The sequence below is a fragment of the Gouania willdenowi genome, chromosome 11 (genome assembly GCF_900634775.1).
Source record: "Gouania willdenowi chromosome 11, fGouWil2.1, whole genome shotgun sequence".
Classification (NCBI taxonomy): Eukaryota; Metazoa; Chordata; class Actinopteri; order Blenniiformes; family Gobiesocidae; genus Gouania; species Gouania willdenowi.
Window position 1 is genome coordinate 19,525,978 of NC_041054.1, and position 24,970 is coordinate 19,550,947.

At 36.3% G+C, this 24,970-nt stretch overlaps 1 protein-coding gene across 1 annotated transcript; it reads left to right on the forward strand.

The window, feature by feature from the left end:
• Positions 1-2,145: 2,145 nt before the first annotated feature.
• On the forward strand, positions 2,146-24,493 carry LOC114472350 (digestive cysteine proteinase 2). Its single transcript, XM_028461577.1, has 11 exons — positions 2,146-2,332; positions 4,385-4,444; positions 4,530-4,622; positions 9,415-9,587; positions 11,475-11,736; positions 11,832-12,027; positions 13,291-13,484; positions 13,558-13,649; positions 16,431-16,592; positions 22,610-22,799; positions 23,044-24,493. Exons 1-11 carry the CDS (start codon positions 2,287-2,289, stop codon positions 23,229-23,231), a joined length of 1,656 nt encoding a protein of 551 aa, XP_028317378.1. The 5' UTR covers positions 2,146-2,286; the 3' UTR covers positions 23,232-24,493.
• Positions 24,494-24,970: the final 477 nt, after the last annotated feature.

The window sequence follows — 24,970 nt, forward strand, 5'->3', positions numbered from 1 at the left end:
ATCTGGTCCACATTATTAGTGATATGTCTATAACTATGCAGTGATTCCTTGAGTCTTGATTGTTTTCTACCGTTGGCATCAACATGAATTCATTTTCTTATTAATAGGAACAGCACATGTATTTGTTCCACTTGCAGACAAGTCACTCTCAGTGCACTCGTAGAGAAAAGGTTTTAGTTTTTCACTTTGGATTTCTGAATGAATGAGTGACTGCTTTTGAGCTCAAAGTACAAACCACATCCTGAGGTGGTGAATGATTATTTGTTACAATAGTGTTATTTGACATTATGTTCTATATTTATATACATATGTGCATCTTGTGTATAGCCTAAAACTCTGTGAATACTGTTCTGCCTGTTTAACTCTGAATAATCAATAAACAGCTCCGTGAGCAATAACTGAGGATTATCATTAGTTCTTAAGGTGCAAACGTGTATGTATATATATATATATATATATATATATATATATATATATGTGTGTGTGTGTGTGTGCTTTGGCTTTGGTAAAGGGGATATGTTACACAACAGTGTGACCTACCATCTGACTAAACACTGACAGCTGCCTTGCCTTGACACTTTCGGAGCACTAAAAGTTCTCTAATAACAGAACCACTGTAATCACTGTGCAAAAGCTATCATTTGTATGTTGAACATGTATTTACAGTGCATCATAAAAGCAGATCATGTCCATGAATGTGATGCAGCATTAATCTGCATGCAATTGACCTGAAAAGGAACGTTCAGACAGAAATGCTGACTTCCTTCCATATGTTTTCTGCTGACAGGGCACCTTTCATTCAGCTGTTGTTGCTCTGGAGTGTTTTTTTTTTTTTTTTTTTAATGTATGCACAATGACCTAGTTATACTGGACACCTTCTCAGCTGTTTCACTGTTATCCCATGACTTCATTTAGACATTTACTGTGTCACAGACAGAGTGTCTCCAGTCTTCCTTCCAATTACGTTGCATCTTGTGATTTTAATGTATGTCCCAGATTTAACCTGAGTCCTAATGTGAGATAGTGGAAGAATGTTTTGTCTGACACTGACATCTAGTGGTGAGAAAGGGTTTTAAACGAACCTGATTGTATTGAAAAACACATAATAATCTATACCAGTGGTTCCCAAATGTCCCACAGTCTTGCACCCCTTCACACATTTAACCTGAATCCTGCACTATTAAAGAACATAATAATGTAATGTCATATACAATGTAGCAGGGTTGAGGTCAATTATAATTGTAATTGCGTAATTGATAATTAGTTACAATTATGGTGTAATTGGAATTGTGATTTTAAAAACGTTGCTGTCATAATCGTAATCAGATTGTAATTGAGTTCAGATAGTTGATTTTGTATTTGTAATTGCCATGAAAACCCCATAAATATTGTCAATGATAATTTAACACAAAACTGGGGAACCTTGTTACGGTTCTATGTTCGGTTCTACACATACTGTATGTAGTTAATTATTAAAATATGCTTCATATCAAGCTTTCCATTAAATAAATAAATAAATAAAATAAAATAATAATAATAATCAATGGATATACTGACACAAAAAGGCTCAGATTTTTTTTTTTTTTTTTTTTTTTTTAAATCGTTTAATACATTGTAAATTATATACATTTGTTTAAAAAAAAAAAAAAAAATCTGTAATTCAGGTGAGCTCTCATTGATTTCTTCCTACTAAATTGCTAAAAATCTATTTCGTTTTTGGGGTTTTTCTTCATTTTAAAAGGATATTACACTGGTATAACATGTAATAACAAATAAATGGTAAAAACAAAACAAAACTGCCAATCATTTGAAGTCTAAAGTGTAGTGGAAAACAGGATAAAAGCATTTTCTCATAGGACATTTAATGATCATTTTATAGACAAAATATGCAACAACAACAACAAAAAAAATCCTTAAGCTTGATTTACTTTATTTTTTTTACTTTATTCCTTGACATTTCTATACGTACTTTACAAAAATGCATTTTGTGACGCGTTTATTATCTTCAATCATTGACTCACTCTTTGACCGCTTCAGCTCAGTCATATGACACAAATCACGTGATTTTTCGGCATTGAAGCCCACTTCCTGTTTTATTGGAGGACGGTGCTGCATGGAGCAATGTGATTGGTTAAAACAGACGTCGCTCTTTGTGGAGGTGCTGCTGCTGCTGTGTGTGTTTTTAGGGATGTTGAGTAAGCTGTGCTGCACAGTCAAGTGTGTACATGTTTGTGTGTAGTAGTGTGGCTGTTTGTTGTGCTGTTTGTGACCTGAAGAAGAGTTAAAATGCAGTATTTCTTTGTTGTAGTTGTTCTGCTGTGGGCCGCACACGGTAAGAGTTTATAACACGTCACTAGTGTAATTGTCTGTTTGTTAATAACCAAATGCTTTAACAAATTACACCAGTAGCCCATTAAATATCCGGGAATGGTTTCAGTTTGTGTTAAAACTATATATAACATTGTAGTAGATATTTTCGATTCAAACTCTTCAGTTTCCGGGTTAAATAAAGAATTACTGACACTTCAGTGCTTTATTACAGTGTTTCTTAAATGGTGGTACGTGTACCCCAAGGGGTACGTGATGGCACTACAGACGGTACGTTAGAGAGTGATTGGAAAATTAACGAATTAAAAATATGGGGTTTCATAATGTTCATTTTTTTTTTTTTTTTTTTTTTTTTTTTGCTTCTATCTGATATCTATGTTGAAAAATATATATATATATATTTATATATTACGATAATCGATACATGGCAAGAAAATTGCATTACATTGTAATATCTGTCTCAAAGATAAGACGTTTAGGACGATTTAGGGTCAATTTCACAGAATTTAACACCGACTAAGAACCAAAAGTGTATAGAAAGTTTTAGAGCTCTTTAAAAGTCAGACAAACAATCAGTGCTTTCTGTGTTATCTAAAAATGTATTTGTACTGTCATAGAATATAGATATATTCAAATTTTTGCCAGAAAAAAACCCTCTACTTTAGATGTCACTTTATGTTGTGACAACCAAAAAAACGACAAAGAAGGAAAATCAATATTTCACGATTATTTCCATATCCATTGTTTTTAGTTCCACCCCTAGTTCAGAATGTACATCACCACACGCCTAATAAAATGTATTTTTATTATTATAATGTGAGCAAGGATAGTTATTCATCAGACTCCTGCAACTCTACACAGGATTACGCTCGTACAGGTGAAAAAAGATTAAACATGCTGTAGTTGGAAAACCCAATGTTCTCGCGTTGACTACTTTAGAATAGTTTTATATAGTTTGTTTTAACAGTGGAAGCTACTCCCAACTTTACAAATTAATTACAAATCCTCCAGTTTTACAGATGCTTTGACCCTGTGCATTAGTTTTGAAAATGCACTCTAAAACATTTATTGTGAGCCAAGCGCCCCCTCACCAACACAAGAATTTTTCGTTGAAAAAAAATAATCTTTTTTTTTTTCTGGTTTGTTTTTTTAAATTTAAATATACTATTCAGCTATATATATATATATTTTTTTTTTTTGGTTAACTTGTCATTAGTGGTCCATGTCATAGATGCTCATATCACTCCATTGTTACATCGGCTTCCATATTGATATTTATTATAAGGACAATAAATTAGGGATGTAACGATTAATCGTAAGGCAGTTAAAAATCGATTCATAGATATCACGATTCACATCGATACTGTGAAAATTGAATCGCAGTACTTTTTTTAAGAAGTGTTGGCGGCGGGCGGAATCCGCTAATACTTTCTTTCTGGCCGCCTTCTATTGTTAAGCATGTTCATAAATGATTCCTTACCCCTTTAGCACAAAAAAAATATCTGTAATATTACGTGAATATCTGTAAAAGTCACGTTTTTCTATTACCTCTGTTTGCTAGCATAGCATCTCTTCTTCACTGCAAGATGTCTGCATGCCAACTGACCACTGGGTTACCAGCGCTCTCTGCGGATCCAAAAAAATATCTGACCTAAATACAGTGAAATTACTGTTTTTGTTTTTTTTTTTTAAGTCCAATTGTTAAGGCACAAAATATATTTTCAGTTGCACTTTTAAAAAGAAAAAGAACTGTTATGCAGTTTTGCATTGTTTACTATAGAACCAGAATTTAAATTAATAGGCTTCTTCTTCATTTGTATTATTCCTTTATTTATTTCATTCAAGATTTAGTTTTAGTTAAATTGCATTGTTTTGAATAGTTTATCAAGGGATTCTTTTAACAAAAAAATAAAGGAATATTTTTCAGTAATCATTTGTCTACAATCCCATTTTGTAAAATAAATCGTGAGAGAATCGTATCGTGAACCCAGTATTGTTACATCCCCAGTATTGTTACATGAGGTCTAATTATCCACTTACTCTTTCTTTTCCTCAGGCACTGAAGGAAAAGCAGTCCCTTCCACTCCTGACTTTGGTAAAAGCTACCATCTTAAAGGTAAACACACAGATATACATATTCCAGGCTGTGTCGTCTTTTAGTTTCAGTGTTAGCTGCAGGGCTGATTCTCCTTTATTTACAGGAGTGATATCTCTGCCCTACGCTGAGATCAAAGAGCCGTTTGAGAGCTGGTTTGATCTGAAATCAAAGTCCAGTCGAGTTGACTACTACCATGGTAAGAAACCAGCAGAGCCGTGACCCGTGATTCCTATAAACCTGATGCAGTTGCTTTTTAGCTTTTTGTATGATTAAACAAGCAGTAAAAAAAAATGCTGATACATCTGCAACGTCATCACATTCAAAGGAGAAGTGAGAGCAACTTTGGAGAACTGAACTGCTGACTCATGTTAGGAACTGGTTTGCTTTAGTGATATTTTCAGTTTCCTGAAGGCACTCTTTGTAAAAGACACAGTAAAACACCCAGAAGGAAGGGAAATCTGCTAGAATGTCTAATGACTGTAGCCTCTTCATCAATCACTTATTTATTACATTTATTTATTTATTATCCCCTTTCATGACGATGCAAACCAACATAGATCATTACATCAAATAATATGACAGTCCAAATTGAACATTTTCATGATTGGAAAGGAGCACTAAAAAGAATACAATTCTTATGTTTCTGCCACTTAACTTAATAAATACATAAAACATATTGACAGATTTTTTTTTTGCCCTATACATTTTTTTAATGGACAGATATTTGTAGAAATCTTCAAAACATTTTGTTGAGCATTCCACATAATAAGGCTGCAACAGATGAGCACATTAGTCTTAAAGTAGTATGAGGTGCTTGGTGTTTAAAATAAAATTTCCTCCTGTGATCATCATCATTCTCAGACACACTAATAATAATAATAAAAATAATAATAATAATAATAATAATAATAATAATAATAATAATAATAATAATAATAACCGTGGTTTGATAAATAAAGAATTTATAAGATCTTTGTAAATCATTGTCATAATTTTTTTTTGTAACAAAATCAATGGTAAAGTATTGCTAGTATATGTGTTAATCCACACTTCAACACAATGAGTGAAATATGGCAAGATAAAACATACTTAGCTTTGTTCAAAATAAATAAATACTTTTTACATACTCGTACAGTGCCCGTCGGAAATATGTATTCATATACTGGGAGCTTAAAGGTATAGTCCGCAACTCTCAGATCCCTCTCTACCCCTCCCTCCTCGCTGCTCTCTTGTCCTGCCTCCAAACTTTCCAAAGTCCCTCCCTCAGAGGAGCTAACAAGCTAATGTTAGTCCGACAATAACATCACAGTAATATAACATGCACTGTTGAAAGCATATTACTGCAGCGCTTCTCTCTCTCTCAATGTGCACACACCTCAGCAGCAGCAGCAACACAGTGTCACTTACAGCAGCCCACATGGAGCCTGTTGTGTGCGCTCACAAACACATGCACCACAGAGTTCTAGTGTAACAATTACAAACGAAACATAATGTAAATCAAGCAGCAGTAATTATCTTTCAAGCAGAAAAATCACCAATTCCATCTACTACTCCTCCAGACCATACATTGTAAAAAAGACGGCGCTCTAGCTTCAGGAAAGGGGCGGGGACTGTGAGCAACAACTGTCAGACAGCCCATCCAACACAATCCTGGCTCTGATTGGTTCTTTTTACTCGGTGGCGGTGCATTCTGGCAATCTTCCAAAGGCTGCAGGAGTAGCAGGGGGGACTCAATGAGCCTGTTTTTTTCACACAAACTACTAGTTTGATGTAAAACTGTCCTTACATAGTGACAGCTTTAGCAAATATGACAAAAAGTCACTTTTATAAGAGTTGCAGACTGCACCTTTAAATAGAGTTGTCAAAGTTATTTATTGTAGGTGTTAAGGTGCTGTTAAAACCTTTCGTCTTTGTGGTTGGGGGGGACACGGGAGATCTGTACTGTCGGCCGGAGGCTGCTTCTCCTCCGGGGTTAACTCCCGTACACCTCACGCTGTTTAAAGATGGTACTGCGTAGAAATATGCATGTGTCTCAAGCCCAATGCGTGAGACTTGAGAGCTTTGCTAGTATATCAGTGTAAGTGCGGCTCAGACGCCCCTTCCCCCTCTCCGGTCTAACCCACGTTGTTGATTTCAAAATAAAATGAAAATAAACATTTCAAACATAAACAAGTCCAAAATAATGGATGCACACACTCGGACTATGTGCAAGCTTTTCAAAAAGTTTCAGGTCGATCAGACACCGTGTCAGGGAGAAATGTGTTCCGCACACAGACACGCACACACACACACACACATACAGACGTTCCTTGATTTATAGATAGATGATATATGAGCTTTCCATATCACATGGTTATAGTGTTGATACTGCAAGGACTGATATTTCCTGAATACTAATTATTGGTTTACTCATATCCATAGGATTAAATGGAATGTTTGTAATTTTATTGTTTGTTCTTCAATGGAGCTAATGAAAAATGTACTAAAAGTATTTGCACTTATCTAAATTGTCAGTTAGCATACCATTTATTTGAAGCTGTAGCTTTTTTTTAATGATCTTTTTGTTATCCTAATAGCTTTTTTATATGTTTCCATACCAGTTTACCATTTCCATTGGCACTTTTAATTGAGTCAATAAAACATTAGCTTTAGCTTTACGCATTTGTTTAACAACCTTGTTTCTAAGTGATCACTAGAATCTTTTCTTTAAGGATTTCTTTAAAGCGCCGTCCCTTTCTTTCATTCATTTCCTGATGTTATTATTAATCCTTGGAAGGTTTTCTCTTGGTTGTTATTCAGTGTATACCTTTGACGGTTACGTCGAGTTTCTGTCAATTAAATGCTGTTTAAAAATATTTATTAACTTGTCTCAATTTAGTCATTTTCTTAAATTAGGATTACATTAAAATCAAGTCAACAGTTCAGAAAATGTTTTCAAGAACTTTCTCTTGATACATGTTTGAGAAATTTAACAGATTGTGAATCAAATTTTCCCAACTTACATGTGCGAAAAACAGTAGGAAGAAGTGTAAACTTATTTAATTCTATACCCTTTATTCAATACTGATTTGTTTTTGTGTTTTTAACTACAACTAACAAATACAATGAATTACCCATATACCATCATACAATCACTACATATTCACTAATAGTCCATAACCAATTAGTATTACTCACAACAGAAAACAACAACTAATGATTATTAAAGCCCTTCTTCATTCCTGTACCTTGAGAAAGTAATTTATTTATACCTGTTTTTAAACTGAATTGCCTGTATGTTTGAACACTGATTCTGTTCCATAGATTTACTCCACAAATTGACAAAAAAAAACTTTTCTATGTTGTTTGAAGACTTACAATCTTTAAATTTAACCTTCCCCTTAATTTGTAACCCCCCCCCCCTTTTTTTTTTTGAAGAACATGACTTAGATTTTTTCTGCCAATAGATTATTTCTTGCTCGATATAAAATCTGTGCAGTTTTAAATTCTACAAGGTCACAGAATGTCGAAGTTTCAGACTATAGAAAGAAGGAATTTGCGTGTTCCCGAAAACCAACATTATGAGTTATTCTGATGGCTGTGTTTCCCTAAACCTCTGAACAGTCATTTAAAGAGTAACTAAACCCCAATCCAACTTTTTTTCTGCTGAATATATGTGTATTTGGGTATTAAGTAGTGCTATTGATTGATCCTAGTCCCACTCTTCACATTTTAGTAAAAGTATTTACATTTTGCGTATTTAGCTGTAAAATGTCTGGTATACTGGCCACTAAGGGTTGAATGTTGGCTATTACAACTGAGTTTTGCTATTGATTGAACGGTAAGCTCTTGAAACCCCTGCGTCATCACTTTAACTGTTGGCCCCGCCTCTCCTATAAAACCCCGCCTCCTTGCAAACTGTGGCGCGTAGGTTGGATTGACATGTGTAGCTCGTTAGCTAGCAGTGGTGATGGGTTTTGATTCTGTGTGTGTGGACGGAGGGGAGGGGGCAGATACTGAAAGTAGCTGGGCGTGTCTTACCGCTACAGCGGAAACGCCCATAATCAAGGCTTTTTTTTAATTTCCCTCCTAGTGGCAGTTCAGCAGAAGGCAGGGGTTTACTTACCCTTTAAGTATGGTATCACTCGTGAACAATAGAGATTGTGGAGTGAATTGTGATCCAGAATAAGGCTGAACGATGAATTGCATTTGCGATATTATCGCAATATCATAAAACGCGATTTTCTAATTGCAAAGGTTGCATTTTTTTTCATTTTTTTAAGTAATAATTTATTTTAAGTTCGTTGGGAGTTTGATTTACCTAAAAAACTTCCAATTGGTTAAAGCAGATATTAGTTCTCCTTACTTTTCCTGCACTTTAGTATGTGTGACTGATGTTACTGACTGAATATTAGTAAGCTTTATTATATTTTTTTTATATTCGTTTATTTTTTTTTTTTTTTATTCGTTTGTTTTATTTATTTATAGACTGTCCTGTCTGTGTTTAAGACGTGCAGTCCACGTGTTTACACGTTTCATGAAACATGAAGTGAGTTAAATGTATTGAAGAGCTAAAGCTACAGATTTGTTTTCTTTATTGTTGTAATCTGTGCTTTAAAATTAAATCTTTTGTATTTATTTAGAGTTTAAATAAATCTGAAATTGTTTATTATGTAACAGATTGATTCATTGCTTGTGTTCTTTGAAAAATACATGACAAGAGGCCCTTGAAAAAATAATTGCATTTTAAATTAGATTATTTTCCAAAATCGTTCAGCCCTAATCCAGAATGTTTTTTGCTCTGGCGAAGACTGAAATGCTTCTAGACAGTTTGGTTATGTGAGACTTCCAGCAGATTTTGTCTTCAATTATCACACAGAGAAATGTATTTTCATTCATCCTTTCTATGTTGGCGCCATCTATCTGTGTCAGAACAAACAGGCAGGTGCAAATACACCCTGAGACCAAATTAGGCTGTAACTTTTTCTAATCTTTGTGGTTATCCACAGGCCAGGTTTCCACGTACCAGCTGGGCTCGGACAAAGACTTTGGCACGTCCTATAAGATCAGTCCAGAGACGACGGAGGCGGAGCTTAACGTGATGAAGTGCTTTCAGGTTAATGGAACCAAGGAGGAAGCAGTCACAACACAATCAACCCTACCTGATGTGCAGGGCTTCCAGGTGTGTGCGTGTGTGTGCAATCAGAATTAAAACAGAAGACGATCAGTGTGTACAGTGAAAGTGAATGAGCAGCTACTGGAGCTAAGAGCAAAAACATCCAAACAAAGCTTCCTGTCTGTTCACTCGGATCAACCCAGGTTAAGTCTTTCCTTTTTGGACACATAATAAAAGTGCTTTAAACCATCTTTGCAACCTAATGACTAGGGGTGTCCCGATATTGGATATCGGTCCGAAAACAAATATCGGATTTTGTCGGACTGCATCTAAAATCTCTGATATATATAATATATTATATTTATTCAATTGTAGAATACTGTAGATATTATGTTGAAGGTTAAAATATATGTAACCAATTGTCCAGTTTTTCTCATACTTACTGGTGCTGACTATTGTTCTCTGTTTGAGTGACATCACTTGATCAATCCTTTTCTAACATTCCACACTACAAAATAAGTAATAAAAGTATGTATGATTCATGCTGATATCGGATTGGTTCGATATCGGTATTGGCCAATATGCAAGGCTGCAATATCGGTATCGTATCGGAAGTGAAAAAGAATAAAATAAATAATTTAAATTAATAAAACCAAACACACACACAAAAAAATACATACATCAAGCAAAAATAACAATAATAATAACAAAAATCAAATAATAAACATCTATATAAAATAGGAGTCTAGGGTCATTTTAGCAAAATGGTTTCCCAAATTTTCCTAACTTCAATTGTAGTCTTGCTGTAACTGTTTCCACGGTGTATATGTGTATGAATCACTGTCTCCATTATATTATACTGGGGGGTTGTGGATTCATCCATGAAGCTGTAATTCTACCAAAAACTTCACTCTCAGTAAGTAGCTGCAGTCTTTATCGAACATATTCTCCTGCAGAATGCCTAACACACGAAGAGCTGGAACAAAGGAAGGTTTAATAGTAACTAGTTTATTTTTTTTCATTTCCAGAACTCTACTTGCCTCATTCCTCTGTTTTGCAGACGTTGGGCGCTAATCTTTAAAGCAGTGTTTCTCAAATGAGGGTTGGGGTACGCGATGGCACTTTAGAGAGACAGAGTGGGGAACATTCTAAATGAAAGCATTAAAAATATGGGGTTTTATAATGTACATTTTTAGTTAAAAATTATAATAATGCTAAATATTACCAGCAACTCACAAAACAACAATAAAAACACACAAATTAAGAGAAATATATACTGAATAATAAAGAGAACAGACAAACAACCGCAAAATACACTACGAGAGAAAAATACTATTACCAGCAACACACAAATTGACAACAAACTAAATAAGAGAAAAATACATTAGATCACTACAAAATACACAAAAATAACAGAGAAACATACGAAAAGACATAAGAAACAACAAAAACACACACACACTGAGAGAGAATAATTTAAATAATACTAACAACACACAAAAACACACAAAAAAAGAAAAATATACTGAAAATTAAAAATAAACGACAAACAACAACAAAATGACACAAAAACACAGAAAACGATAAAAGAAATTATTTTGATTAGAACATGAACTGAATTCAAGCTAGTCTTGGTCCCACATTAGGAGGGAAATGACCGTAAATGAAAGAAACTTTAGAAATAAATCTATTCAGGAGCCAGTTTCCTTCCTCTTATTTAGACAATGATATTCTTTAAAATGTGCATTATCACTCATTCATCCATCATTATGCTCTATAGTTGTTGTTTTTCATAGTAATTCTGAGCAAAATGTTGTAGTCAGACATAAGGGGGTACTTGGATTCAAAAGTAAGAGAAAGGGAGACCTGAGCCAAAAAAGTTAGAGAACTTCCGTTTTAAGCATGCAGCTCCTCACTGTGTCTAAAACGTAATCTTTTCGTGTCTCTTCCTAGTTCCTGAGGATGGAGTATTATGGTGGGTCGTTGTGTGAAGTGTGGCAGAACGTGACCACTGTGGGTAACAAGAAGAACACGTACACACTGTGGGTGGCACACCCAGAAGGAGCTGCTGGCATCAAAGACGGAACCGCAACACCTGTCCATTATGAGATGATGGGGTACAACACACTACTGGGGTCGCACTATGACAAGTACCTGGTTGACTACAACGAGTTCAGCACCCAGGTGGACCCTAAGGTTTTCTCACTGCCTGATGGTTAGTCTGCATGCTGCTGCTGTTTTTCACCTATCATTATTACTATAATTCAAATATTTGAAATATGGTTTTATATTCAAATGTATTTTCCGTAGGCATGACTTGTGAGGGATTTCCTGGTCCGGGTGTGGAGCATCACATGTTGGTTAATCCAATGAAAGACTTCATTCATACGACGTCAGTGGGCCATGCTGAGAAAATGTTCCACCACTTTAAGGAGAAGTTTGAGCGTCAGTACAGTGATGAGAGGGAGCATGCAAAGAGGGAGCACGCATTTGTCCACAATCTGAGGTAACTAGAAACATTCCTCAGAGAAAGAACCAAGACCTGTATAATTGTACACATAAATGTGATAAATGCTATTTATGTATACTTTTTAAACAGTCTAAATTCAATTTTATTATAATATGTATTTTGATTATACGTTTCTTTTTTGGGTTTGGACAGTTTTTTAACGTTTCTATTCTCAGGTGGCGTTAAATGCAAAATGTAGATTTTGTTCTTTTAACCTCTTCAACCCCAACAGACCCGCCAGCGGGGGTAGCTCCAGCTTCTGTGACTCTCGCAGGTCTTACAGGTTTTAATGTTGTAAATAATGAATTATATCACACATTCTATACCTCTCTGTAATCCTAAGAAACTCACCTACAACTGTAGCCAACCCGAATCAATTTGACTGACATATTACAGTTACAAACTTGTTTTCAATACTTTGGCACAGTTGATGTTCATTCATTAGGTACATTATTTCTGCTTTTATAGCCTTCGTTAATGAGAATTGGCTTTATATTTGATGTAAATCTTTAGTTTTTTTTAGGGCGGACTACAGATTTCTGTATCATATATTTCCAAAATTTCACAATTATCATTAGGTTTTCTATTTCCTATTAAAATCATCTTGTTTTATCATGCCACTAGGACTTTAAATGTATTTCTTTATTGACAATAAAGATCATTAACACAAAACTAAACAACTACACACAAAGGTAGCAATAATGAGAAGCCTAAAAATGTAGTAGAAAATTAAAAGAGCATTAAATTATTGACTCAACTCAACTGTATTTATATAGCGCAAATTACAACAAGGTTATCTCAGCGCGTTTAACAAAACATGTGGTTCATAGTAACAAATTATATGGTCCAAATATATGGTTCATTAGACTGCTAACTAAGGTTAAAAAATAATGATTTATATCAGCATATACTTTCAATAGCTGAATTAAAAGATTCCTTTTTGGTTTTCTTAAGCTTTTTGTCACAGATTGCAAACAATGTTTTATTTTTTCCTGTATTTTTGACTACTGCACTTTTACATTTATTTTTTATGCAGGTGATTAGTTTAATTTATTATGAAATTTGATGTTACTTGTTGCCTCTCCGTTCAATACATTTGAAAATGTGTTATATGTCAGGATGATTTTGCGGGCAATGGGTGCAGGCGGTGCTTGAAAGTTCACCGTTCAAAGTGGGGAACATGCAAAAAGTTTCAGAACCACTATTTTAAAAGGTACTGTACGAGAAATATCTGTATTTTCTGCTTTCTTCCTGCTTCAGGTATGTCCACTCCAAGAACAGAGCCGGCTTGTCTTTCTCTCTGGCCCTGAACTCTTTGTCAGATCGCACCATGTCAGAGCTGGCAACCATGAGAGGAAGGAAGCGAGGAAAGACCCCCAACAGAGGCCTCCCATTCCCCTCTATGCTTTACGCAGGGGTGACCGTTCCTGAGTCGCTGGACTGGAGGCTTTATGGTGAGCCCCAGTCTGTGTTTACTCATCCTAAAGCACGTTGTTTGGGTTTATTTTACCTGTTTTTGTCTCACAGGTGCTGTAACTCCAGTGAAAGACCAAGCGATTTGTGGCTCCTGCTGGAGCTTTGCTACCACAGGAGCAGTAGAGGGCGCACTCTTTCTAAAGGTGAATCAAAAGGCATTTTTGTTTACAGCAGGGGTTCTCAACCTTGGAGTCGAGAGACACTGGGAGAGGGTCGCCAGATGCCTTCAAGAAACAGAATATTTTTTAAACAATTTGAGCCCACGGGCGCACGGTGGATTAGTGGTTAGCACGTCCACCTCACAGCACGAAGGTCCAGGGTTCAAGCCCTGGGGTGGACACTTGGGTCCTTTCTTTGTGGAGTTTGCATGTTCTGCCCGTGCTGCGTGGGTTTCCTCCGGGTACTCCGGCTTCCTCCCACAATCCAAAAACATGACTGTATGGTTGATTGGAGTCTCTAAATTGCCCATAGGAGTGAATGAGTGAGTGGTTGTCTGTCTGTGTTTCCCTGTGATGGACTGGCGCCCTATGAGAGCCAGAGATTGGCACCGGCAGACCCCCGCGACCCTGATAAACGGGAATAAGCGGGTATGAAGATGGATGGATTGATGGCAATTTGAGCCCTTTTTTGCTTATTTTTACCCTTTCTCTCCAACTACACCAAAGATGCCATATTTTCATCACTTTTTTTTGCCACATTTTCTCTCCTTTTAATGTATTTTTGCTAAATTACTCCCATTTCTGCCACTTCTCCATCACATTTCAATGCCTTTTCTGCACATTTATTTCCATTTTCAAGACATTTTCAAGACATTAAACCCTCTTTACCACCTTTCCCGCCCAATGTCCCACATGTTGACCCATTATTGTCACTTTTAACCTCTTTTCATTCTCATTCTTTTTATTTTTGATTAAATCAAGGATTGAAGTCTTTAAGATGACCATATATTATGTCACAAATAGTGATACACTTCATGGATAACAGTGGATATTATTTAGATAAATAATGAAATAAATAAATGTGGTTATCACAGGTTATCCATTGGACAATGGACCATCATTTTACAGGTACAGTGGGGGTCCCCGGTCTCTGGTACCTTTATTTTGGGGGTCGCAGGCTGAAAAGGTTGAGAACCACTGCTTTACAGTACACTGGTGGGTCTGTATACTGCTGTATATGCTCTTTGAAGCCACAAGTGCGTACAGAAAATTCTGGTGAAATTTTTTCAGTCCTATTATGAATAGTATCCGTGTAGAAACTGCATAAAATATCTGATAGAAAACAACCCAAACAACAACAATGTATTTTTTTAAATTATATTTCCAACATTATTCCACATTCTTTGTTTTTTAGAGAGAGAAAATGTAGCTTTTCCCAGCCTACAGAGGGCGTTATACACACATACAGTATATCCACACATTCACCCTATAAGATCAATTTAGTCACTCCATTCATCCTTACATTCTCTAATTTGTTATTGTAGTGTTTGGGGGGGAATCATAGCATTTTGGTTTCGTCATCTAACACTAAATAAGAACATGCGGCAAACTCAACCCCCAAGTTTTGACCCCTTTTATTTTTTGTCTTTGAGGCATCGTTGCTTACCTTCATTTTATCAATTGTTCTCTTGAGACATTTGCATCCCACAATGCAATGTGTGGAAATGTCAACAAATGGAGTGTTTACAGTGGAGATGAGTAAAAGATTAAATAAACCTTGTACTGTATGTTATGTAGAGGATGGATCCATTTAATTTGGCCCCTCAGTGAAAAGACTTGACAGTCGGCGAGGACGAATCAAAGTGACTGAATGTCAGCTTGGACCTGCCTCTCTCCTGAAAAACACCACGCTCAAAGGCATTCTTCCTCCATTGTTGCCTAGCAACCTGATTCAACATTACACCAGTTTATTATAGGATTTAATGGTGCCTCTTGGCCATGACGCCATTCAGACCAAACACAATAACACGCTTCCACTTTTGGCCATGTTTGTCAGTTTCTCTTGAGCTGGATTTCCTTTAGCGCACGGTATGAAAAAACAAAAAACAAGCACAATAACATTTATTTGAAAGTTTACTGCTCATCATGCAAAATGACAGCAATGTAAATTATCGTCAAAGTTTTAGATAAAGTAGGTGTAAGAAATGCTGTAAATCAATAATACTTTTTAAGAGCCAACAAGTGATTATTACAATCATTTTAAGCTCGAAACTCTTATTAACTCATTACTGTGACTGATATAAAATAAGATAAACACAAGATTTTAAAAGGAGTAGGGATAAAGAAAAGTGTATAACTTTGCTCTACTCCTTTTTTAAACTTGCTTAAATGTTTTTTTTAGATTTGTTTTTTATTATTTTTAAAATATTTTTCAAAATAAAGTTCATTTATTCATTCATACTCTGCTTTCAAATCAGCCTTGCTTCAGGAGCACAAAAGTCAAAGCATGAATTTTCGGGGTGTAAAGATTAATCAATCTAGATTGATTAATCAATTGTTTGATCAATGATTTAGTCAAATCGATCTAAAGTATAAACATCGATATCCATTGCCATTTTGCCTTCCGCTTTGTTAGAACATCAAACGTTAGTTGGTGAGAAAAAAGCAGTGGCGTTCCAAATCGAGACTACCAATGTCAACACTTGTGACATTTCATATGTTTCTGCTGGCAAGTGTTCATTCAATTCAATTAAACTTTAATTGTATAGCGCAATTCACAACAAAGTCATCTCAATGCGCTTATCAAAATATAAAATTCATAATAACTTGCACTGGACGCATTATGGCATTAAAAAGTCTTAAAAAGTCTTGAATTGAATTTGACTGAAGCTGTAGGAACTTTGTGGTCAAGCAGTGAGCAATTTTATACCGACTCAGATTCCCGCAGGATGTAAACGTGTACTCTCTTTTCCTCTGGCCTCTCAGACCGGCTCCCTGCAGGTCCTCTCGCAGCAGATGCTGGTGGATTGTTCCTGGGGTTTCGGCAACAACGGCTGCGATGGAGGCGAGGAGTGGAGAGCGTACGAGTGGATCATGAAGCACGGAGGCATCGCCACCACGGAAACCTACGGAGCCTACATGGGAATGGTTAGACCACCTCACCACAATGACTCATTGATACACATTTGACCTTAACAAAAGGAAAATACTCTTAAGAGGTTTAATGTAATTACAGTTTGGGTTATGTTGAAAGTATTTCACGTGTTCAGACACACATTGTGCCTTTAGTTCAGAGGAAGACTATGTTTAAAATGGCACACTCCTCCGTACTATGCACTACAAACTCAATGAGTATACAATGTCTACCAGGGTTGGGGTCGATTACATTTTTCAGTTACAATTACATCTTCAATTATCAATGTTCAGTTAAAATTACAGTGACCAGCATTCTTTCCAATTAAAAATCAAATGACAAGTATATTTTTATCCTTAGAAAGCTAATTACAATTACATTTTCAGTTAGTAAATTTGAATTACAATTAATCACAATTACTGATCCTGAAATAAATAACCTAATAAAAGTTAACCATCCTCTTGTGTTAGCTTTCTGTTAGCATCTCTTATAATAATGAGTCCTAAATCAGCTGTAAAATACACTAAAAACACATATCTATATCTATCATTTAATTTATGTATTGTCTATTGGTTTCCTTGTTAGGCTTCATAATCAATGAAAATATAGATTTTAATCATTTTGATGTGGACATCTGAGCCTTTTTTGTGTCAGTATAGCCCTAGAATTCATTTTTTTAAATGGTAAAATGTGGGAAAGCTTTATATGAAACATATTTAAATAATTGTTTACGACAAACTGTATATAGAACTGTAACATGGTTCCCCAGTTTTGCGTTAAATTATAATTGACAGTTTTTATAGAATTTTCATGACAATTACAAAGTCAATAATCTAAACTCAATTACAATTTAATTACAGTTACAGCAACAACACACATTTTCAATTACATTTACAGTTATAATTACAGTTAATTAATGAACTACCAATTACGCGATTACGATTATAATTGACCCCACCGTGCTGTCTACTATATTAAGTGTGATTAGGATGATGATCGTTCCCACTGAATTATACTTCCAAGTTTCCCAAGATGCATTTCAAACCTTCAACAACAAAACCCTGAAGCACACTGAGACTAAATATCTCTGTTGATTCTCCTCTTTTGAAATTTCTTAAAGTATTTTAAGTGAGAAAGTGACCAAGTAGAATATCAACATGTGGTCATTTGAATCATAAAACTCATGGTTTTGTGCAACTGACTAAACTTTCTGTTAACTTCAAAACAAGAGACCTATCTACAAAAGCATTTAAAAACTAATGGAAGAGAAGAAAAGATGCTTTTGTTTTGAAAAGAGGATGTTTGATTTTTAGTTCGATGCCGGTCCCAGGACGATTTTACGTTGCGCTCGCAATGCATCGTGGGACGGTTGAGTATGACTAGTGCGCCAATCGTGCATACTTCAAAAATGTCCAGATATAGTATACATCTGGGTATTTCTTGTGTACTCGATCTTATCATACTATCTAATGTGAACTCCACTACATACTCATTTTGACGTCAGACTTAGTATGTTAGTGTGAGTAGTATGTCAGTGTGAGTACTATGTTAGTGTGAGTACTATGTTAGTGTGAGTACTATGTTAGTGTGAGTACTATGTTAGTGTGAGTACTATGTTAGTGTGAGTACTATGTTAGTGTGAGTGCTATGTTTGTGTGAGTAGTATGTTAGTGTGAGTAGTATGTTAGTGTGAGTAGTATATTAGTGTGAGTAGTATGTTAGTGTGAGTACTATGTTAGTGTGAGTAGTATGTTAGTGTGAGTACTATGTTAGTGTGAGTACTATGTTAGTGTGAGTAGTATGTTAGTGTGAGTAGTATGTTAGTGTGAGTAGTATGTTAGTGTGAGTAGTATGTTAGTGTGAGTAGTATGTTAGTGTGAGTAGTATGTTAGTGTGAGTACTATGTTAGTGTGAGTACTATGTTAGTGTGAGTAGTATGTTTGTGTGAGAACTATGTTTGTGTGAGTACTATGTTAGTGTGAGTACTATGTTAGTGTGAGTAGTATGTTTGTGTGAGTAGTATGTTTGTGTGAGTAGTATGTTTGTGTGAGTAGTATGTTAGTGTGAGTAGTATGTTAGTGTGAGTACTATGTTAGTGTGAGTACTATGTTAGTGTGAGTACTATGTTAGTGTGAGTAGTATGTTAGTGTGAGTACTATGTTAGTGTGAGTAGTATGTTAGTGTGAGTACTATGTTAGTGTGAGTAGTATGTTAGTGTGAGTAGTATGTTAGTGTGAGTAGTATGTTAGTGTGAGTAGTATGTTAGTGTGAGTAGTATAGAATGTTAGTGTGAGTAGTATGTTAGTGTGAGTAGTATGTTAGTGTGAGTACTATGTTAGTGTGAGTAGTATGTTAGTGTGAGAACTATGTTTGTGTGAGAACTATGTTTGTGTGAGTAGTGTGTTAGTATGAGTAGTATGTTAGTATGAGTAGTATAGAATGTTAGTATGAGTAGTATGTTAGTATGTTTGTATGAGTAGTGTGTTAGTATTAGTATAGAATGTTAGTATGTGTTAGTATGAGTAGTATGTTAGTATGAGTAGTATAGAATGTTAGTATGAGTCGTATGTTAGTATGTCAGTATGAGAGTGTGTTAGTGTGAGTAGTGTGTTAGTGTGAGTAGTGTGTTAGTGTGAGTAGTGTGTTAGTGTGAGTAGTATGTTAGTGTGAGTAGTATGTCAGTGTGAGTAGTATGTTAGTGTGAGTAGTATGTTAGTGTGAGTAGTATGTTAGTGTGAGTAGTATGTTAGTGTGAGTACTATGTTAGTGTGAGTAGTATGTTAGTGTGAGAACTATGTTTGTGTGAGTACTATGTTAGTGTGAGTACTATGTTAGTGTGAGTACTATGTTAGTGTGAGTAGTATGTTTGTGTGAGAACTATGTTTGTGTGAGTAGTATGTTAGTGTGAGTACTATGTTAGTGTGAGTAGTATGTTAGTGTGAGTAGTATGTTAGTGTGAGTACTATGTTAGTGTGAGTACTATGTTAGTGTGAGTACTATGTTAGTGTGAGTAGTATGTTAGTGTGAGTACTATGTTAGTGTGAGTAGTATGTTAGTGTGAGTACTATGTTAGTGTGAGTAGTATGTTAGTGTGAGTAGTATGTTAGTGTGAGTAGTATGTTAGTGTGAGTAGTATGTTAGTGTGAGTAGTATGTTAGTGTGAGTAGTATGTTAGTGTGAGTAGTATGTTAGTGTGAGTAGTATGTTAGTGTGAGTAGTATGTTAGTGTGAGTACTATGTTAGTGTGAGTAGTATGTTAGTGTGAGAACTATGTTTGTGTGAGTAGTGTGTTAGTATGAGTAGTATGTTAGTATGAGTAGTATAGAATGTTAGTATGAGTAGTATGTTAGTATGTTTGTATGAGTAGTGTGTTAGTATTAGTATAGAATGTTAGTATGTGTAGTATGAGTAGTATGTTAGTATGAGTAGTATAGAATGTTAGTATGAGTCGTATGTTAGTATGTCAGTATGAGAGTGTGTTAGTGTGAGTAGTGTGTTAGTGTGAGTAGTGTGTTAGTGTGAGTAGTGTGTTAGTGTGAGTAGTATGTTAGTGTGAGTAGTATGTCAGTGTAGTATGTCAGTACTGCCTACTTCTCCAGTTGGCACAGCAGCAGCACTGTTCCTTACAGTTTCCTCACTAATCTTCAGTCTCTTCATGAAGATTTAATATTCATTCATTAAAGATTTAAGAACTAAACTAAAGCTGAAGATAATGCAGAGTATGTATAAAATCTTGTGGAAATTTGAATAAAGAGCTTAAGAAAAGAATTGCAGTGTAGTTTCAAGAAAATCCTCCCATTTGTGTAAAATATAAGCAGATACCAAGAATATTTAACATATTATTTATTTATTTTTTTTAACTTTGTCTGCACATGCTGTCAAAGGTCAACACTACAAGAAGTGCAACCTTTTTAAAGACAGCAATGCATGTTTTGTATTTATTTTATTGCATAATTGTGACCATCACCAGCACTCCCTAAGAAAGGTTAAGAAACACTTTATTAAAGGGAGGATATAAAAAGAGAGGGCAGTGTTACACCTGGGTGAGGGCGAAGGGAATATTATATATTTAACATATTCTGAAGGAAAATAAATCCAACCAGGAAATGCTTATCATAAGCCTTATCATGAAAGATGATTATTAAAGGTGGACTGTGGACAGCTGTACATGACGGGGGCAGTTAGGAGGAATAAAAGCCAGAGGATGGTAAAGATTAAACCGAGAAGCTAAAATGCCATCAAGAGGGTTACCCACAATGGTTTTACACACGTGTTAAAGAAAGAAAAACCTACAATGGTCCCTGAAATAACCTGAATCTGACTAAAGTAATAATAGATAAAACATTTTCACAAGCTTAACAAATGTAAAGTAAACATTGCTTTCTAATTGAATTTGAAAAAAAAAAAAATGAAACTGGCCTGGACAAAAATGATGGTATAACTTTAACTTAATATTATGTTGCACAACCTTTTAAGGCTGTCACTGTCTCAATGAGACGTTTGTACCTGTCGACAGGTATTCTGTTCCACTCCTCGTGAGCAAACTGCTCCAACTGTCTCAGATTTGAAGGGTATTTTCTCCAGACTGCACGTTTCAGCTCCTATCACAACTGTTCAATAGAATTCAGGTCAGCACTTCAGAATAGTTGTTTTGTTTTTATGTGCTTTTAGCTGTGTGTTTTGGGTCCTTATCTTGTTGGTGGACCCATGACCTGTGACTGAGACCAAACTTTCTGACACTGGGCAACACATTTAGCTCCAGATTACCTTGATGGTCTTGAGATTTCATTGTACCCTGAACAGATTCAAGACACTCTGTGCCTGTGCCAGATGCAGCAAAACAGCCCCAGAGTTTGACTCTTTTACTGAGAAACATAAAATGAGAAAATACACCAGAAACGAGTGTCATTTATTTTAAGAGTCTGCCCCCCACAATCACACTGAGGGGCAGATTCACTAAAGGTTTAGTGGTATTAAAACGTGAGCAAACGTTACTTCACGCGCTAATAAGGAGTACAAACCTTAGGGAATTAGGAGTACACTGCTGCTGCGCTTCCCAATGCGTTTCCCTTTGATGAATATGCATAGTCGGCGGATCTCACAGGGGGAGCAAAAATATGGGAGGAGGAAATGCAAATAAATGAATGCAGGGGACGCAATGTGATTCATGAATTTTGGAACTGTTTTTGGTGATTGTTTTAGTACTAGAAAATAGTACGACTGACAAACAGGAGCAAACACACACGCAGTTGACAGAAAACAGCGGAGATGAAAAAAATTCTCCAGTTCAGGGTCGATGTAGCTTTGGGCGCTCTGCTCCCGTCTGTGTTTTTTTCACTATGTTTTGACCATCAAAGTCTCGTGTCGTGTTGATGTCAGGCCAGAATCAGTGGATCAGATGCGTAATTTACGCAGTGGTGATCACTGATGGCACGATGTTGACATATTAGAGTGTGCGTGACACAGCGCTGCTCAGACCTACTGGATGATGGCCAGTAGATCATCTTCAAATAATTCAGACTGATTGACAGACTTGCTGCATTAACTCAGATCAGTGGTAGAGCAATAGGACGGTTTCTGTCCAAATCTGCCTATTTTTCATGGACTGATCAGAGCAAAGTTACAGGTCCTGACGAAGCACCCACATTAAATTAGGGGGAAAAAATATCAATAGGTTTTAAAGTTGTTTAAAAAAAAACTTTATATTTGTTTATTTAGTTTTCTACATTATTAAATGTTTGTGCCGCAGACAGAGAAATTTAATTTCCTGAAATGTCACTGTGCTTGTGCGCACTGACGTCTCCATATTAAACGAGTAAAACACTCATTTAAATAGGGGCGGTCGGCACCAGTTCTGCTCGTGCACTAGTCATTGCTGAAATCATAGTGAATTCTGCGCAGCAGGTGAGGAAACTCCATCACTAAAGGATTTAGGGAAGCAACTGAAAAACCACCCTTTATTTCAGATCTGAGTGAATCCTTCCCTGAATGTTTGTCTTACTGAGTCGTACATATCTTGTCTTTCCCACAGAACGGTTTCTGCCAGCTGAATTCCTCTCAGCTCACCGCACGTATCCAGAGCTACACAAACGTCACATCGGGAGACGCCAATGCCCTTAAGTTGGCTCTGTTCAAAAACGGGCCTGTTGCAGTCAGCATCGATGCAGCACACCGATCGTTTGTCTTCTATAGCCACGGGGTCTACTATGAACCAGCATGTGGTAGGTGGACCTCTGTGGCAGTGGTTCTCAACTTTTTCAGCCTGTAACCCCCCCCCCAAAAAAAGGTGCCCGAGAGCGGGGACCCACACTGTACCTGAATATGGTTGAACACAGACATGAACATTGAACAGTGATGTGGAAACAGGGCCAAATGGGCTCCTTAACCAAAAATTGAGAACCCCTGCCCTATTAAATACCATTCCCCTGTCCTCGCAGCACAAATAATGCTGTTTTTGTTTGTCAGGTAACACTCCCAAGGACTTGGACCACGCTGTGCTTGCAGTGGGATATGGAACATTAAACGGGGAGCCTTACTGGTTAATAAAGAATTCATGGTCCACCTACTGGGGCAATGACGGCTACATCCTCATGTCTATGATGGATAACAACTGTGGTGTCACCACTGATGCTACATATGTCACACTGGCATAGACGGCAGTCGTCTCCACTCTGCATATCCATTCTTTTCTGCTTGTTGATCTGTACTTATGTACAAATATTTTGATTTTAAAACTACCATAATTTCCGGACTATAAGCCGCTACTTTTTTCCTCACACTTTGAACCCTGCGACTTAAACAATGACGCGGTTAAATTGTGGATTTTTCTCAGTTTCACAAGCTTCATGCCGCCACAAAATTGAGGTCCGTCACATTAGAACAGGTGGAACAATGAAATTGTTAGCATTAAATCGTTTTTGCTCGCACTGAATCATTCTCATCACTCATTTTGTCATGATGCACACAGCCTCGTCATAGCAACGATGCGGAGAAATGTTGTCAGAGAGAGAGAGCCTGCTGCAGCAGCAGCAGTAGCAACGTGGATGAAGTAAAAGTCAGCCAGTTTGTAATACTATCATAACAGCATGAAGTTGCCAAATCACCACGTTGGATTTGTTCAGAATCGATCGCATCCGTATTCTGACTCAGAGTCCGACTCGCAGTGATCGCTCCGCTGTAGTTCATGGTAAGAAGAGCGGATGAAGCGGTGTATCAGTCTGGTTCCAGTAAAAAGTGACCATAAAAAGCTGTAAATGGACTGATGTGTAGACGTGGGGCAGTGAGGAGGAGACTTCATGTAGTAAAGGAAACTTATCTGTTTAAAAACGAACATTTCTCTGCAACGTAACTTGAGTACAGCAGCCCGCCTACCTGCCCGTTCTGATTGGCCAAGTTGTCTGAAGGGCTCCCTCATCAGCCAATAGGGTGCGGCCTATGTTAACATCCGACATTTGTGTTTTCTTAGAAAATTGCTAAATTATTATAAAACTGCGCTTTATAGCCAAGTAATGACTGTACATAGAAGGAAAACTTACACCCGTGAGCTGCTTTTAGACGATGAATGTTTTACGATGTAGATTTTTGCAGTTAATTGAGCTGCTCGATGAGAATAAATAATGTGCTTGTTGTCAATGATTGGAGCTTAAAAATGCCAGGTGAAATTTTGCAAACACGTTTATTGCGTAAGAGGCACAAGGCTTACACAGTACAGACACATTTTACACTTGATCAGCACAGAATTGTTGGGGAAAAAACCCTTTAGGTGCGAAACTTCTCATTTTATTAAATGGTCGGACATTAACTCAGTGTAATTCGATGTTCCTTTTAAATAATTACATCCAAATGCCTTAAAGTGTTGCAGGCCAATGCACAGAGAAAGAAATACTTGTTTCAATAAAATCACATTCCCTCCCTGTGATGTTTTCTGTGGTCTGTCCATCATTACATCATTGTTTTTGTTGGGCATTTTAATAAAATCAAATGAATTTAATAAATGATTTATAAGTTTGTCAAATTTAAGGCATATGTTGTTGAAAAAAGCTAAAGGATATGTGTCCAGTCCAGTGATGAGTGACATAAAATAAATCAGGTATCTCTATAACCATCTGCATAGAGAATGACCATTGCTTGTAATGCATGCCACCAGTTCATATGCACCATTATAGCCCTTAAACAACTTGTACCTTTTTCTACATCAAAGTACTCACCATCATCAATGCTACAATCAACTAATTCTGAGTATAATTCAATACATGAAAAATAGTTTAAAAAAAATCAAGTATCTCTTCACATGCCATTACATTCACATTCCATAATAGCCAGTAATAAACTACCTGGGGTTAGCTACGGTCATCTAACAAAGCCACATTAGGCATAACAAAGCTAGTGACTA

What these genes read in the sequence shown, in the direction of transcription:
- LOC114472350 (XM_028461577.1), top strand. Translation starts at nt 2,287, where the DNA reads ATGCAGTATTTCTTTGTTGTAGTTGTTCTGCTGTGGGCCGCACACG. An exon ending in TCGAGTTGACTACTACCATG is followed by an intron (nt 4,623 to 9,414) that starts GTAAGAAACCAG and finishes GGTTATCCACAG; the next exon opens with GCCAGGTTTCCACGTACCAG. An exon ending in AGGGCGCACTCTTTCTAAAG is followed by an intron (nt 13,650 to 16,430) that starts GTGAATCAAAAG and finishes CTGGCCTCTCAG; the next exon opens with ACCGGCTCCCTGCAGGTCCT.